Below are 16,044 nucleotides of genomic sequence, written 5' to 3' on the forward strand. Positions count from 1 at the left end.
TACACAATAGTTTTTTTTTTTAAAGCATAAAGTACTATTAGCTATGAAAATGAATAACATGGCTAGTATGGATGATTTGTATCGACATTTGCATTGATTCGCCCGCCCCCAGTTCCCACCGCTGACTGACACCCACCCACCGCCCAAATTGAATTAGCCTCAGCCAATAGAATCCCTCCCTCCTCCCTTACCCCCGCCCTCCCCTCCCAGCAGTCACATGGCGGGTAACGGTGACTGGTCTCTGTTGGCTTGGCTGCCAGTCGCTCTCCGTTGCTCTTTGAACGCACCACAGAACCCACTCTTCCTTCGTTGTTTTTTTTTTGGGGGGGGGTTTTCAAAGCTTCCTCTTTAAACTACTGAAATCGGTGGAAACCTTGTGCCGTCTAAGTGCTTATTTTTTAGTATTTTCGAAGCGATGAGTGGTTGGAACTTGAAGCCGGCTCAGAGGGCGAGTCGTGCGGGGTTTTGCTAACCGGGGAAGCCTCCTCTTGTGGTGTGGCTGCAATCATGAAGTCCAGACGGGATAAACTGAAGATCCCTTCTTTGACTCTGGAGTAAGTCTACTTTTATTATTATTATTACTGTTTTTACATCGTGTCAAAGTTGTGTACACATGTTAATATTTATTTTTTTGGGAGGAGGGAGAAGAAAGGGGGGGGGCAACAACTACATGATGTCATATGGAAACTGTTGGAAGTTTAGACTGGAACAAAAATGAAATATACATAAATATATAAACAAATATGTTCAGGAACACTCATCAAAACAAAGTCTTAGCTATTCAACGTAAAGCCAGTTTTTCTGGATATTTTTAGTTTGAACTGTTTTCAATAATAATCTGATTTGGTAATACTTTAATTCAGGGGTGTCCAAGATTTGAACACTTAAAAAAAAAATAAAAAATATTTTTTTTCTTAAAAACTGCTACATATGCTACACAGTATAGACAAATATTTGTGTTTTTAAGCTTTTCTCTTGCATTTCTACTCTGTTTTGACCATGTTTGCTATTTTCTTGCTGTTTTTGTGCTATTTTTGCTTTTTTGCTATTTTTTTGCTTTTTTTTGCTATTTTTTGCTTTTTTTGCTTTTTTGCTATTTTTTTGCTTTTTTTGCTATTTTTTTAAAAGTTATTTATAAAGTTATTTGCTATTTTTTGCCATTTTTTTAAAGTTCTTTTCTAAATAACTCATCCGATACAACCCACTTAAAAACTGCTACCCATGCTACACAGTATAGACAAACATTTGTGTTTTTAAGCTTTTCTCATTGTATTTCTACTCTGTTTTGACAATTTTTGCTATTTTTTTGCTATTTTCTGCTTTTTTTTGCTTTTTTGCTTTTTTTGCTATTTTTTTGCTTTTTTTGCTATTTTGTTAAAAGTTATTTATAAAGTTATTTATAAAGTTTTTTGCTATTTTTTGCTATTTTTTAAAAGTTATTTTCTAAATAACTCACCCGATATAACCCACTTAAAAACTGCTACACATGCGACACAGTATAGAAAATCTTTGTGTTTTTAAGCTTTTCTCTTGCATTTCTACTCTGTTTTGACCATTTTTGCTATTTTCTTGCTATTTTTTGTGATTTTTTGCTATTTTTTGGTATTTTTTGCTAATTTTTTGCCTTTTTGCTATTTTTTTAAAGTTATTTTTTTTAAGTTATATTCTAAATAACCCACTTAAAAACTGCTACACATGCGACACAGTATAGAAAATCTTTGTGTTTTTAAGCTTTTCTCTTGTATTTCTACTCTGTTTTGACCATTTTTGCTATTTTCTTCCTATTTGTTTGTTATTTTTTTGCTATTTTTTTGCTTTTTTGCTATTTTTTTGCTTTTTTGCTATTTTTTTGCTATTTTTTAACGTTATTTCTAAAGTTATTTGCAATTTTTTTGCTATTTTTTGCAAATTTTTTTGCTATTTTTTGCCATTTTTGTAAGTTATTTTTGTAAGTTATATTCTAAATAACTCATCCGATATAACCCACTTAAAAACTGCTACACATGCTACACAGTATAGACAAATATTTGTGTTTTTAAGCTTTTCTCTTGCATTTCTACTCTGTTTTGACCATTTTTGCTATTTTCTTGCTATTTTTTTGTTTTTTTTTGCTATTTTTTTGCTATTTTTTTGCTATTTTTTTAACGTTATTTATAAAATTATTTGCAATTTTTTTGCTATTTTGTGCTATTTTTTTGCTTTTTTTGCTATTTTTTGCTATTTTATGCTATTTTTTTGCTTTTTTTTGCTATTTTTTAAACGTTCTTTTCAAAACAACTCATCCCATATCACCCACTTGTGTATGTTTCACTACTTTAACCTACATTTCCACATAGTTGGCGAGAATGCTGCCGCCATATGATGTTTCCTTTCCCATTGTCCCGCTCTTGCGTAGCATTGTTTATTTTCTCACTCCAACATTGCCGCATGAATCACACATCCTCCCTCACAGCAGCAGACAGACTCATGTATTTTCATTATTATGAAAATATATACTTATATATATATATACAGTGGGGCAAAAAAGTATTTAGTCAGCCACCAATTGTGCAAGTTCTCCCACTTAAAAAGATGAGAGAGGCCTGTAATTTTCATCATAGGTACGCTTCAACTATGAGAGACAAAATGAGAAAAAAAAATCCAGATAATCACATTGTTTGATTTTTAAAGAATTTATTTGCAAATCATGGTGGAAAATAAGTATTTGGTCACCTACAAACAAGCAAGATTTGTGGCTCTCACAGACCTGTAAGTTCTTCTTTAAGAAGCTCCTCTGTCCTCCACTCGTTACCTGTATTGATGGCACCTGTTTGAACTGGTTATCAGTATAAAAGACACCTGTCCACAACCTCAGACAGTCACACTCCAAACTCCACTATGGCCAAGACCAAAGAGCTGTCAAAGGACATCAGAAACAAAATTGTAGACCTGCACCAGGCTGGGAAGACTGAATCTGCAATAGTTAAGCAGCTTGGTGTGAAGAAATCAACTGTGGGAGCAATTGTGAGAAAATGGAAGACCTACAAGACCACCGATAATCTCCCTCGATCTGGGGCTCCACGCAAGATCTCACCCCGTGGGGTCAAAATGATAACAAGAACGGTGAGCAAAAATCCCAGAACCACACGGGGGGACCTAGTGAAAGACCTGCAGAGAGCTGGGACCATATTAACGAAGGCTACCATAAGTAACACACTCCGCCGCCAGGGACTCAAATCCTGCAGTGCCAGACGTGTCCCCCTGCTGAAGCCAGTACATGTCCAAGCCCGTCTGAAGTTTGCTAGAGAGCATTTGGATGATCCAGAAGAGGATTGGGAGAATGTAATATGGTCAGATGAAACCAAAATAGAACTTTTTGGTATCAACTCAACTCGTCGTGTTTGGAGGAGAAAGAATGCTGAGTTGCATCCAAACAACACCACACCTACTGTGAAGCATGGGGGTGGAAACATCATGCTCTGGGGCTGTTTTTCTGCAAAGGGACCAGGACAACTGATCCGTGTAAATGGGAGAATGAATGGGGCCATGTATCGTGAGATTCTGAATGAAAACCTTCTTCCATCAGCAAGGGCACTGAAGATGAAACGTGGCTGGGTCTTTCAGCAAACACAACACCAAACACACCGCCCGGGCAACGAAGGAGTGGCTTCATAAGAAGCATTTCAAGGTCCTGGAGTGGCCTAGCCAGTCTCCAGATCTCAACCCCATAGAAAATCTTTGGAGGGAGTTGAAAATCCGTGTTGCCCAGCGACAGCCCCTAAACATCACTGCTCTAGAGGCGATCTGCATGGAGGAATGGGCCAAAATACCTACAACAGTGTGTGAAAATCTTGTGAAGAGTTACAGAAAACGTTTGATCTCTGTCATTGCCAACAAAGGGTATATCACAAAGTATTGAGATGAACTTTTGTTTTTGACCAAATACTTATTTTCCACCATGATTTGCAAATAAATTCTTTAAAAATCAAACAATATGATTATCTGGATTTTTTTTTCTCATTTTGTCTCTCATAGTTGAAGCGTACCTATGATGAAAATTACAGGCCTCTCTCATCTTTTTAAGTGGGAGAACTTGCACAATTGGTGGCTGACTAAATACTTTTTTGCCCCACTGTAGATAGATAAGTTTATGCTTGTTGCACATACATACATTGCACACTTTGTCTTTAGTAGGAAATGATGGTATGGGGTTGGTTGTTGGGGGTGTGGGGTTAGGGGGGTACCATGCTGCCCACTGATCCATCAGAAGTCGAAGCGTAGGAATCACTTTGCCTCCTTAGTGGATGATCTCAGTTCAGTATGCGCTCTTTGTTTTCATTGTCTTTTTTAGGCGCTTAGCTGGTGCTCCCGCACAGATACAGAGGAGGTATCACTCTCGCCGTGCAAAGAGGGAGGGGCTGGGTGATCACAGCCGCCTTACAAATTATGCATGTTTGCTTGTTTTTTTTTTTTTTCTCATGGAAATTTTTAAGTTAAGCTCAAGTATTTGAACGGTTGCTGTTGTACGTGCCTGCGGTTTACGTTTGTGTCATACTGAGGGAATATCACCACTGAGTGCTGATGGAATCAAAATGACGCATTATTCATCGCATAGTTTTATGCTATTTTTTTTTGCTTTTTTGCTATTTTCTTTAAAGTTATATATAAAGTTATTTATAAAGTTATTTGCTATTTTTTGCTATTTTTTTTGCTTTTTTGCTATTTGCTATTTTTTGCTATTTATTTTCGAAATAACTCATCCGATATATAACCCACTTAAAAACTGCTACACATGCTACACAGTATAGACAAATATTTGTGTTTTTAAGCTTTTCTCATTGCATTTCTACTCTGTTTTGACCATTTTTGCTATTTTCTTGCTATTTTTTTGCTATTTTTTGCTTTTTTGCTATTTTTTAACGTTATATATAAAGTTATTTATAAAGTTTTTTGTTATTTTTTGCTATTTTTTTGCTATTTCTTGCTATTTTTTGCCTTTTTTGCTTTTTTTTTTCTTATTTTGCTATTTTTTGGTATTTTTTTAAGTTATTTATAAAGTTATTTATAAAGTTTTTTGTTATTTTTTGCTATTTTTTTGCTATTTTTTTGCTATTTTTTAAAAGTTATTTTCTAAATAACTCATCCAATATAACCCACTTAAAAACTGCTACACATGCTACACAGTATAGACAAATATTTGTGTTTTTAAGCTTTTCTCATTGCATTTCTATTCTGTTTTGACCATTTTTGCTATTTTCTTGCTATTTTTTTGCTTTTTTTTGCTATTTCTTGCTATTTTTTGCTTTTTTTGCTATTTTTTTCCTTTTTTTTGCTATTTTTTAAGTTATTTATAAAGTTATTTATAAAGTTTTTTGTTATTTTTTGCTATTTTTTGCTACTTTTTGCTATTTTTGTAAGTTATTTATAAAGTTATTTATAAAGTTATTTATAAAGTTTTTTGTTATTTTTTGCTATTTTTTTTGCTTTTTTGCTATTTGCTATTTTTTGCTATTTATTTTCGAAATAACTCATCCGATATATAACCCACTTAAAAACTGCTACACATGCTACACAGTATAGACAAATATTTGTGTTTTTAAGCTTTTCTCATTGCATTTCTACTCTGTTTTGACCATTTTTGCTATTTTCTTGCTATTTTTTTGCTATTTTTTGCTTTTTTGCTATTTTTTAACGTTATATATAAAGTTATTTATAAAGTTTTTTGTTATTTTTTGCTATTTTTTTGCTATTTCTTGCTATTTTTTGCCTTTTTTGCTATTTTTTTTCTTATTTTGCTATTTTTTGCTATTTTTTTAAGTTATTTATAAAGTTATTTATAAAGTTTTTTGTTATTTTTTGCTATTTTTTGCAATTTTTTGCTATTTTTGTAAGTTATTTATAAAGTTATTTATAAAGTTTTTTGTTATTTTTTGCTATTTTTTTGCTATTTTTTTGCTATTTTTTTGCTATTTTTTTGCTATTTTTTTGCTATTTTTTAAAAGTTATTTTCTAAATAACTCATCCAATATAACCCACTTAAAAACTGCTACACATGCTACACAGTATAGACAAATATTTGTGTTTTTAAGCTTTTCTCATTGCATTTCTACTCTGTTTTGACCATTTTTGCTATTTTCTTGCTATTTTTTTGCTTTTTTTTTGCTATTTCTTGCTATTTTTTGCTTTTTTTGCTATTTTTTTCCTTTTTTTTTGCTATTTTTTAAGTTATTTATAAAGTTATTTATAAAGTTTTTTGTTATTTTTTGCTATTTTTTGCTACTTTTTGCTATTTTTGTAAGTTATTTATAAAGTTATTTATAAAGTTTTTTGTTATTTTTTGCTATTTTTTTGCTTTTTTTTTTGCTATTTTTTTAAAGTTATATTCTAAATAACTCATCCGATATAACCCACTTAAAAACTGCTACACATGCTACACAGTATACATTTTAAAGTTAAGCTCAAGTATTGGAATAACATAACGGTTGCTGTTGTACGTGTCTACGGTTTACGTTTGTGTCGTATTGACGGAATGTCACCACCGAGTGCTGATGGAATGAAAATGACACATTATTCATCAGCATCTTTAAAGGGTTTTGCTTAAGGGAACCCCGTGTTTCGACGCAACACGGCATAACGAACCCAGTCTATAGAAGGAGGAGTTGCACAGGTTCCAACATCCTCTCTGCATTACTATGACAACGTGTTCATTCGTGTTTTGGTAGCTGCTTTGGTAGCGCCGTGAAGCATCTGCAGCTCTGAGACAATAGACGCTCTGTGGAGCCCAGCTGGCATATTTCAAGGCAAAAGTGATGGACTGAGATATAGGAACTGTCGGCTGCTGCAGTATGTCGCCATGCTGGGTGTTTGCACCACACAGTATTGCATGATGCTAACTTAGCACTGTTGGACAATGACATTTCCTGTCTGGGGTGTGTTCACTTCCTCTCGAAAGCATGTTCAATCAGCTGCAATAGTCATTTTTTCAGATATTGTTACTGAATTTGGTTGTTTAGGCTAACTCTTAATTTTTAATTTTTAATTTTTAATTTTTAATTTTTAATTTTTAATTTTTAATTTTTAATTTTTAATTTTTAATTTTTAATTTTTAATTTTTAATTTTTAATTTTTAATTTTTAATTTTTAATTTTTAATTTTTAATTTTTAATTTTTTCCTGCAACTTACCATATAAGGGACGGCGGAGTAATAAGGGACAAATTTTAGATATTTGTTTTGATATTTGAGCTGTAACAAAATAAAAAAATATTTGCTTGAAATATACTATATTTTCACAAAAAGCCATTTTTTCTCTTTTTTTTTTTTAGTCAGGAGCTAATATTTTCCTGCAACTTACCAATGTTTTACTATTACCGTAAAATGGTGGGCGGGGTAATAAGGGACAATTTTAGATATTTGTTTAGATATTTGAGCTGTCACAAAAAAACTTTTTTTTCTCTCTTTTTTAGTCGGGAGCTAATATTGTCCTGCAACTTACCAATGTTTTACTGTTGATTACCGTAAAACGGTGTTATAAGGATACGGCGGGGTAATACGGGACAAATTTAGATATTTGTTTCGATATTTGAGCTGTCACAAAATTAAGTTACTTACTCCCTAGGTATGAATGTGAGTGTGAATGGTTGTTTGTCTATATGTGCCCTGTGATTGGCTGGCCGCCAGTCCAGGGTGTACCCCGCCTCTCTCGCCCGAAGACAGCTGGGATAGGCTCCAGCACCCCCGTGATAATCGGAACTCCGATATCAATATCGGATTGGGACACCTCCCGACTTAAGCGGGTTCCACTGTACTTGGAATTGTTGGAACCTAGAGTTCCAAGTTCCTAGACAAACAAGCCCTAATTCCCATTTTATGGAAAAAAAAAGAACATGTCATTGACGGGATAGTTGGGTCACATGGTTCCTCACGAGTTGTGCTTTCCACTGATGGTAGATAGCGGCGTTGGACGGTCCGCCCACGTCAGCGTACTAATCCATGAAACCATGTCTTGCCTTTCAGTTTATCACCCACTTGTCAGAGCCCCACCCTCCTGAGCCCCTGCAGCCCCTGCAGCCCCTGCAGCCCCTTGCAAACCCTTCACCCCTGGAGGTAAGACGGCCAAGTCACACGCTGCTGCTAGCGTCACCTCTATCATTTTATTTGCTTAGAATGTATATTTTCACAAAAAGCTGTTTTTTTTCCTCTAGTTTTTTAGTCAGGAGCTCATATTTTCCTGCAACTTACCAATGTTTTACTGTTGATTACCGTACAACGGTGTTATAAGGATACGGCGGGGTAATAAAGGACAATTTTAGATATTTGTTTCGATATTTGAGCTGTCACAAAAGACAAGCATATTTGCTTGAAATGTATATTTTCACAAAAAGCTGTTTTTTTTCCTTTCTTTTTTTAGTCGGGAGCTAATATTTTCCTGCAACTTACCAATGTACCAAAAAAATATTTGCTTATAATGTATATTTTCACAAAAAGACGTTTTTTTTCTCTCGTTTTTTTTAGTTGGGAGCTAATATTTTCCTGCAACTTACCAATGTTTTACTGTTGATTACCGTACAACGGTGTTATAAGGATACGGCGGGGTAATAAAGGACAATTTTAGATATTTGTTTCGATATTTGAGCTGTCACAAAAGACAAGCATATTTGCTTGAAATGTATATTTTCACAAAAAGCCATTTTTTCCCCTCTTTTTTTAGTTGGGAGCTAATATTTTCCTGCAACTTACCAAAAAAATATTTGCTTATAATGTATATTTTCACAAAAAGCCGTTTTTTTTTCTTTTCTTTTTTTAGTCGGGAGCTAATATTTTCCTGCAACTTACCAATGTACCAAAAAAATATTTGCTTATAATGTATATTTTCACAAAAAGCCGTTTTTTTTACTCTCTTTTTTTAGTCAGGAGCTAATATTTTCCTGCAACTTACCAATGTACCAAAAAAATATTTGCTTATAATGTATATTTTCACAAAAAGCCGTTTTTTTTCTCTCGTTTTTTTTTAGTCGGGAGCTAATATTTTCCTGCAACTTACCAATGTTTTACTGTTGATTACCGTACAACGGTGTTATAAGGATACGGCGGGGTAATAAAGGACAATTTTAGATATTTGTTTCGATATTTGAGCTGTCACAAAAGAAAAATATATTTGCTTGAAATGTATATTTTTACAAAAAGCCGTTTTTTTTCTCTCTTTTTTTAGTCGGGAGCTAATATTTTCCTGCAACTTACCAATGTACCAAATTTTTTTTTGCTTAAAATGGATATTTTCACAAAAAGCGTTTTTTTTTGTCTTTTTTTTTTTAGTCGGGAGCTAATATTTTCCTGCAACTTACCAATGTATCAAAAAAATATTTGCTTAAAATGTATATTTTCACAAAAAGCGTTTTTTTTTCTCTTTTTTTTTTTTAGTCGGGAGCTAATATTTTCCTGCAACTTACCAATGTTTTATTGTTGATTACCGTAAAATGGGGTTATAAGGATACGGCGGTGTAATAAGGGACAATTTTAGATATTTGTTTCGATATTTGAGCTGTCACAAAAGACAAGCATATTTGCTTGAAATGTATATTTTCACAAAAAGCCGTTTTTTTCTCTCGTTTTTTTTAGTCGGGAGCTAATATTTTCCTGCAACTTACCAATGTTTTACTGTTGATTACCGTACAACGGTGTTATAAGGATACGGCGGGGTAATAAAGGACAATTTTAGATATTTGTTTCGATATTTGAGTTGTCACAAAAGAAAAACATATTTGCTTGAAATGTATATTTTCACAAAAAGCCGTTTTTTTTCCTTTCTTTTTTTAGTCGGGAGCTAATATTTTCCTGCAACTTACCAAAAAAAAATTTGCTTATAATGTATATTTTCACAAAAAGCCGTTTTTTTTTCTCTTTTTTTTTAGTCGGCAGCTAATATTTTCCTGAAACTTACCAATTTTTTACTGTTGATTACCGTAAAATGGTGTTATAAGGATACGGCGAGGTAATAAGGGACAATTTTAGATATTTGTTTAGATATTTGATCTGTCAACATTTATCCTACTTTGCGGAAATTCACTTATTATAGGGTTGTTAGTTCATGTCTAGAGGGCTCTAATGATGTTAAAAACCATATCTACAAGATGTAAACAGGTTTTCTATGTTGAATATGTTCAATTTATCCTACTTTGCGGAAATTTGCTTATTATAGGGGTGTTAGTTCATGTCTAGAGGGCTCTCATGATGTTAAAAACCATATCTACAAGATGGTTAACAGGTTTTCCATGCTGAAAATATTCAAATAATCCAAAAAAAATTGCGGAAATTCACTTATTATAAGGTTGTTAGTTCATGTCTAGAGGGCTCTAATAATGTTAAAAACCATATCTACAAGATGGTAAACAGGTTTTCCATGCTGAAAATATTCAATTTATGCGACTTTGCGGAAATTCACTTATTATAGGGGTGTTAGTTCATGTCGAGAGGGCTCTAATAATGTTAAAAACCATATCTACAAGATGGTAAACAGGTTTTCCATGCTGAAAATATTCAATTTATGCGACTTTGCGGAAATTCACTTATTATAGGGTTGTTAGTTAATGTCTAGAGGGCTCTAATGATGTTAAAAACCATATCTACAAGATGCTAAACAGGTTTTCCATGCTGAAAATATTCAATTTATGCGACTTTGCGGAAATTCACTTATTATAGGGGTGTTAGTTCATGTCGAGAGGGCTCTAATAATGTTAAAAACCATATCTACAAGGTGGTAAACAGGTTTTCTATGCTGAAAATATTCAATTTATCCTACTTTGTGGAAATTCACTTATTATAGGGGTGTTAGTTCATGTCTAGAGGGCTCTACTAATGTTAAAAACCATATCTACAAGGTGGTAAACAGGTTTTTTATGCGGAAAATATTCAATTTATCCTACTTTGCGGAAATTCACTTATTATAGGGTTGTTAGTTAATGTCTAGAGGGCTCTAATGATGTTAAAAACCATATCTACAAGATGCTAAACAGGTTTTCCATGCTGAAAATATTCAATTTATGCGACTTTGCGGAAATTCACTTATTATAGGGGTGTTAGTTCATGTCGAGAGGGCTCTAATAATGTTAAAAACCATACCTACAAGGTGGTAAACAGGTTTTCTATGCTGAAAATATTCAATTTATCCTACTTTGCGGAAATTCACTTATTATAGGGGTGTTAGTTCATGTCTAGAGGGCTCTAATGATGTTGAAAACCATATCTACAAGGTGGTTAACAGGTTTTCCATGCTGAAAATATTCAAATAATCCAAAATAATTTGCGGAAATTCACTTATTATAGGGGTGTTAGTTTCTCCCTAAGCAAGCAATGGCGTTTGAATCCATAAACCAGAACCAAATCCTCAAATCCCGCGTCGTCTTTTTAATGGGGCTGCATTCATCGCCATTAAGATGGACGTCCAAACATGATTTGGCTTGTACAGTACATAAACATACAGTGAAATTCATGGCCAATAAAAGTGAGTCTATATCTGTATTTGAAGATGCTCCTTTTTCACCAGCAAAGCCCCCAATCCGTTATTAGTTGTGTCTAAGTCTATGTCGGTTGCTTAGCAACGATGGTGGGTGCTCCGGAGGAAGGCAACACTGCAAACAGAGCCGTTTGAATCCCGCATGTTTGTGGATATGCGAGCAGGGCTTGGCTATATATCGCACAATCATAATGAATTTTTTTTTTTTTTATTATTTCCCGCTAAAGCGATCAGAAGATTTTGACAGATCTTGATGCCGCAGCATGTCAAATACATTTGAATGTGGGTAAACATTACCCAATCCCGACAAACTGGCATGGCAATGTTTTAAGAAGAACACATTAAACAAATGAAGTCTTTAGTCGGTAACCAAACAACTGGAAGGGTTTTTTTTTAATGACTTTACAACCGAGCACATGATGACCGTGGATGATTTCTGATGGGAAAAATTGATTCAGTTAGAGTACGTTTTGGTTAAAGTCGGACCTTCTAGAAGGGTTTCACGACTCTAACCAAGGTTCATTCAGTGCTCATTTAGCCAGAAATGGATCGGATAGCATTGTTTGTCTATATGTGCCCTGTGATTGGCTGGAGACCAGTCCAGGCCTCTCGCCCGAAGACAGCTGGGATAGGCTCCAGCATTCCCCCGCAACCCTCGTGAGGATAAGCGGCAGAGAATGAATGAGTGAATGAATGAATGAAACTGAAATCAATTAGATTACCATGATTTCTTATGGGAAAATTTGATTCAGTTAGAGTACGTTTTGGTTAAAGTCGGACCTTCTGGAAGGGATTAACGACTCCAACCAAGGTTCCACTGTATTATTATTCAATGCTCATTTTGCCAAAAATGGATCGGATAGCGTTGTTTGTCTATATGTGCCCTGTGATTGGCTGGCCACCAGTCCAGGGTGTACCCCGCCTCTCGCCCAGAGACAGCTGGGATAGGCTCCAGCATTCCCCGACGACCCTTGTGAGGATAAGCGGCAGAAAATAATGAATGGATGAAACAGATTAATTAGATTTACATGATTTCTTATGGGAAAAATTGATTCAGTTAGAGTACGTTTTGGTTAAAGTCGGACCTTATGGAAGGGATTAACGACTCTAACCAAGGTTCAACTGTATTATTCAATGCTCATTTAGCCAGAAATGGATCGGATAGCATTGTTTGTCTATATGTGCCCTGTGATTGGCTGGAGACCAGTCCAGGCCTCTCGCCCGAAGACAGCTGGGATAGGCTCTAGCATTCCCCCGCAACCCTCGTGAGGATAAGCGGCAGAGAATGAATGAGTGAATGAATGAATGAAACTGATTAATTAGATTTACATGATTTCTTATGGGAAAAATTGATTCAGTTAGAGTACGTTTTGGTTAAAGTCGTTCCTTCTGGAAGGGATTAACGACTCTAACCAAGGTTCCACTGTATTATTATTTAATACTCATTTAGCCAGAAATGGATCGGATAGCATTGTTTGTCTATATGTGCCCTGTGATTGGCTGGAGACCAGTCCACGGTGTACCTGGACTGGCCTCTGACCCGAAGACAGCTGGGATAGGCTCCAGCATACCTGCAAAATATTCAATTAATCCTACTTTGTGGAAATTTGCTTATTATAGGGGTGTTATTTCATGTCTAGAGGGCTCTAATAATGTTAAAAACCATATCTACAAGGTGGTAAACAGGTTTTCTATGCTGAAAATATCAAATTTATCCTACTTTGTGGAAGTTCACTTATTATAGGGGTGTTAGTTCATGTCTTGAGGGTTCTAATAATGTTAAAAAACATATCTACAAGGTGGTAAACAGGTTTTCTATGCTGAATATATTCAATTTATCCTACTTTGTGGAAATTCGTTTATTATAGGGGTGTTAGTTCATGTCTAGAGGGCTCTAATAATGTTTAAAACCATATCTACAAGGTGGTAAACAGGTTTTTTATGCTGAAAATATAAAATGTATCCTACTTTGTGGAAGTTCACTTATTATAGGGGTGTTAGTTCATGTCTAGAGGGCTCTAATAATGTCAAAACCCATATATACAAAGTGGTAAACAAGTTTTCTATGCTGAAAATATTCAATGTATCCTACTTTGTGGAAATGTGCTTATTATAGGGGTGTTAGTTCATGTCTAGAGGGCTCTAATAATGTTAAAAACCATATCTATAAGGTGGTAAACAGGTTTTCTATGTTTAAAATATTCAATTTATCCTTCTTTGTGGAAATTTGCTTATTATAGGGGTGTTAGTTCATGTCTAGAGGGCTCTAATGATGTTAAAAAAACACATCTACAAGGTGGTAAACAGGTTTTCTATTCTGAAAATATCAAATGTATCCTACTTTGCGGAAATTCACTTATCACAGTCAGGTGTGGACCCAAACAACCATGATAAATGAGGGATTAGTTTATAATAAACCTGATCATCAAAATGAACACTGACTCACCATCGCTACAAACTTGGGAGTTTGTTTTCCAGAGACAAGATGACAATAGCGTGGTTTGACGTGTGCGGGTGACAGGTGGAAGCGTGTTTCTCATCACGGGCTGGCATGGCGACAGCGTCGTCATACATTGCGGAAAATTGTGGGTGGTTTCTTTTTTAATTTTTGTAAAAAAAAATAAAAAAAAGACAAAATAAGTAACATCTCACAGACAACAGATGGTTTGACTCATTCGTATCGAAGCAACGCGGGACGTTGTCTTGCGTGGACAACTTTGAGCCACACTGTAACGTCATAGTAAATTGATATTGTTTGTATATTATTGTTTTTTTTGCTTATGAATGATTTCTAACTTTGGACTTTCTGCATTTTTTTTTAGTTTTCTTGCTTAATGTTATTTTTATAATATTCAAAGGGTCATTAAACACGAGCCGTGGGCCACAAATACCCCCTCCCCTCTACCCCGGGCTGCACTTTGGACACCCCCCCTTGCTCTAAACTGAAACTACCGAGCAGCACTTGAACGCAACATCAGACTCCAGGTTCCCTCACACGTTAGCAGCAGCAGCGTCTGCGTGTCGGCGTGTCGGCGTCCCGAAGCGGTGTGCTCGGCGTTATCCACAAAGACACCGTCATGGGGAAGCCCTTTCCGGGACCGTACCCGCGTCTGACAACAGACCGGAGCACATAAAGCCAACGCGGGAACCGTTTTGGTTCGGTCTCGGTCTCTCCGGACTCGGCGTTAGACACAAAAGGAACCGTCGACACGGAACGACGATGGCGGGGAGACGAGCGGAGGAGCTCGGATCGATTTGAAAATGCAAATAACTTTTTAAGGCCATGAAAGAAAACCGAACAGTATGTCGGACCCGAGTCAACCGAGCCAGAACAAGTCCCGTTTTGTTCCCGGAGCCTTGCTGAAGCGCTCGAAAAGGTTAGTTCACAGGAGTTTGGAATTTCGAACTTCAAGCTAGTTTTGCTTCGTTTTTGTTGTTTTAAGGGATGATTTAGGACACAAAGTATATATTTTTTGTCTTTCTTATTCTTGTCTGTCTTGATTAAATAGCCGTGTTGTTAAGAAAGCTAAATACACGAACGTTAATCCCGCGTTCATGAGTGGAGTTGATGCTTTTGTTTGGGATAGATCTATTTACTGGAGCACTGGAATCCTGTTTTAATGAGATGGACAGTACTTGAATTGAGGATTAACATTGCAGCAGATCACGAATGTCATCAATGATATCATTTTGCGTGAAGGTTTTATGACAATTACTGACCCCGGACTATATATTTTGTGTTGTATTGGGTCCTGTCCATCAAACCCCCCCGCAGGTCATCATAAATGAGCTCATCCAATATCATGAGCTCATTGTTCTACATCACTTTGTTTACCCTGCAAACACAAACAATGGTGGGGAAAATACATATTTTTGCATCTTTTGTTGTTTTCATGGCTCCAGGTTAGGTTGTGCTTCCATTGACTTAATCATTTTATTCAAAGTAGTTTCATTTGTTGTCTACTTAATTATAATAACAATGCACACAGCTGTTTAAGTAGCAGTAACTTTGAACATAACTTAAAAAAATAAATTTGCTTATTATAGGGGTGTTAGTTCATATCTAGAGGGCTCTAATAATGTTAAAAACCATATCTACAAGGTGGTAAACAGATTTTCTATGCTGAAAATATTCAATTAATCCGACTTTGCGGAAATTCACTTATTATAGGGGTGTTAGTTCATGTCTTGAGGGCTCTAATGATGTTAAAAACCATATCTACAAGGTGGTAAACAGGTTTTCTATGCTGAAAATATTCAATTTATCCTACTTTGCGGAAATTTGATTATTATAGGGGTGTTAGTTCATGTCTTGAGGACTCTACTAATGTTAAAAACCATATCTACAAGGTGGTTAACAGGTTTTCTATGCTGAATATATTCAATTTATCCGACTTTGTGGAAGTTCACTTATTATAGGGGTGTTAGTTCATGTCTTGAGGGCTCTAATAATGTTAAAAACCATATCTACAAGATGGTAAACAGGTTTTCTATGCTGAAAATATTCAATTAATCCGACTTTGCAGAAATTCACTTATTATAGGGGTGTTAGTTC

The 16,044-nt window shown here is 35.3% G+C and overlaps 1 protein-coding gene across 1 annotated transcript in view; it reads left to right on the plus strand.

The window, feature by feature from the left end:
- The first annotated feature begins 302 nt into the window (after positions 1–302).
- mast3b (microtubule associated serine/threonine kinase 3b) overlaps positions 303–16,044 on the plus strand; it is a 60,974-nt gene continuing 45,232 nt past the window's right edge. The window contains exons 1-2 of the mRNA XM_078790372.1: positions 303–554; positions 7,994–8,083. Coding sequence (XP_078646498.1) covers positions 508–554; positions 7,994–8,083 — 137 coding nt within the window. The 5' untranslated portion in view covers positions 303–507. The remainder of the gene's footprint in view (positions 555–7,993; positions 8,084–16,044) is intronic.

The sequence above is a fragment of the Doryrhamphus excisus genome, linkage group LG4, assembly GCF_037039965.1.
Source record: "Doryrhamphus excisus strain RoL-2023G ecotype Guam linkage group LG4, RoL_Dexc_Guam_v1.1, whole genome shotgun sequence".
NCBI classification, from domain to species: domain Eukaryota; kingdom Metazoa; phylum Chordata; class Actinopteri; order Syngnathiformes; family Syngnathidae; genus Doryrhamphus; species Doryrhamphus excisus.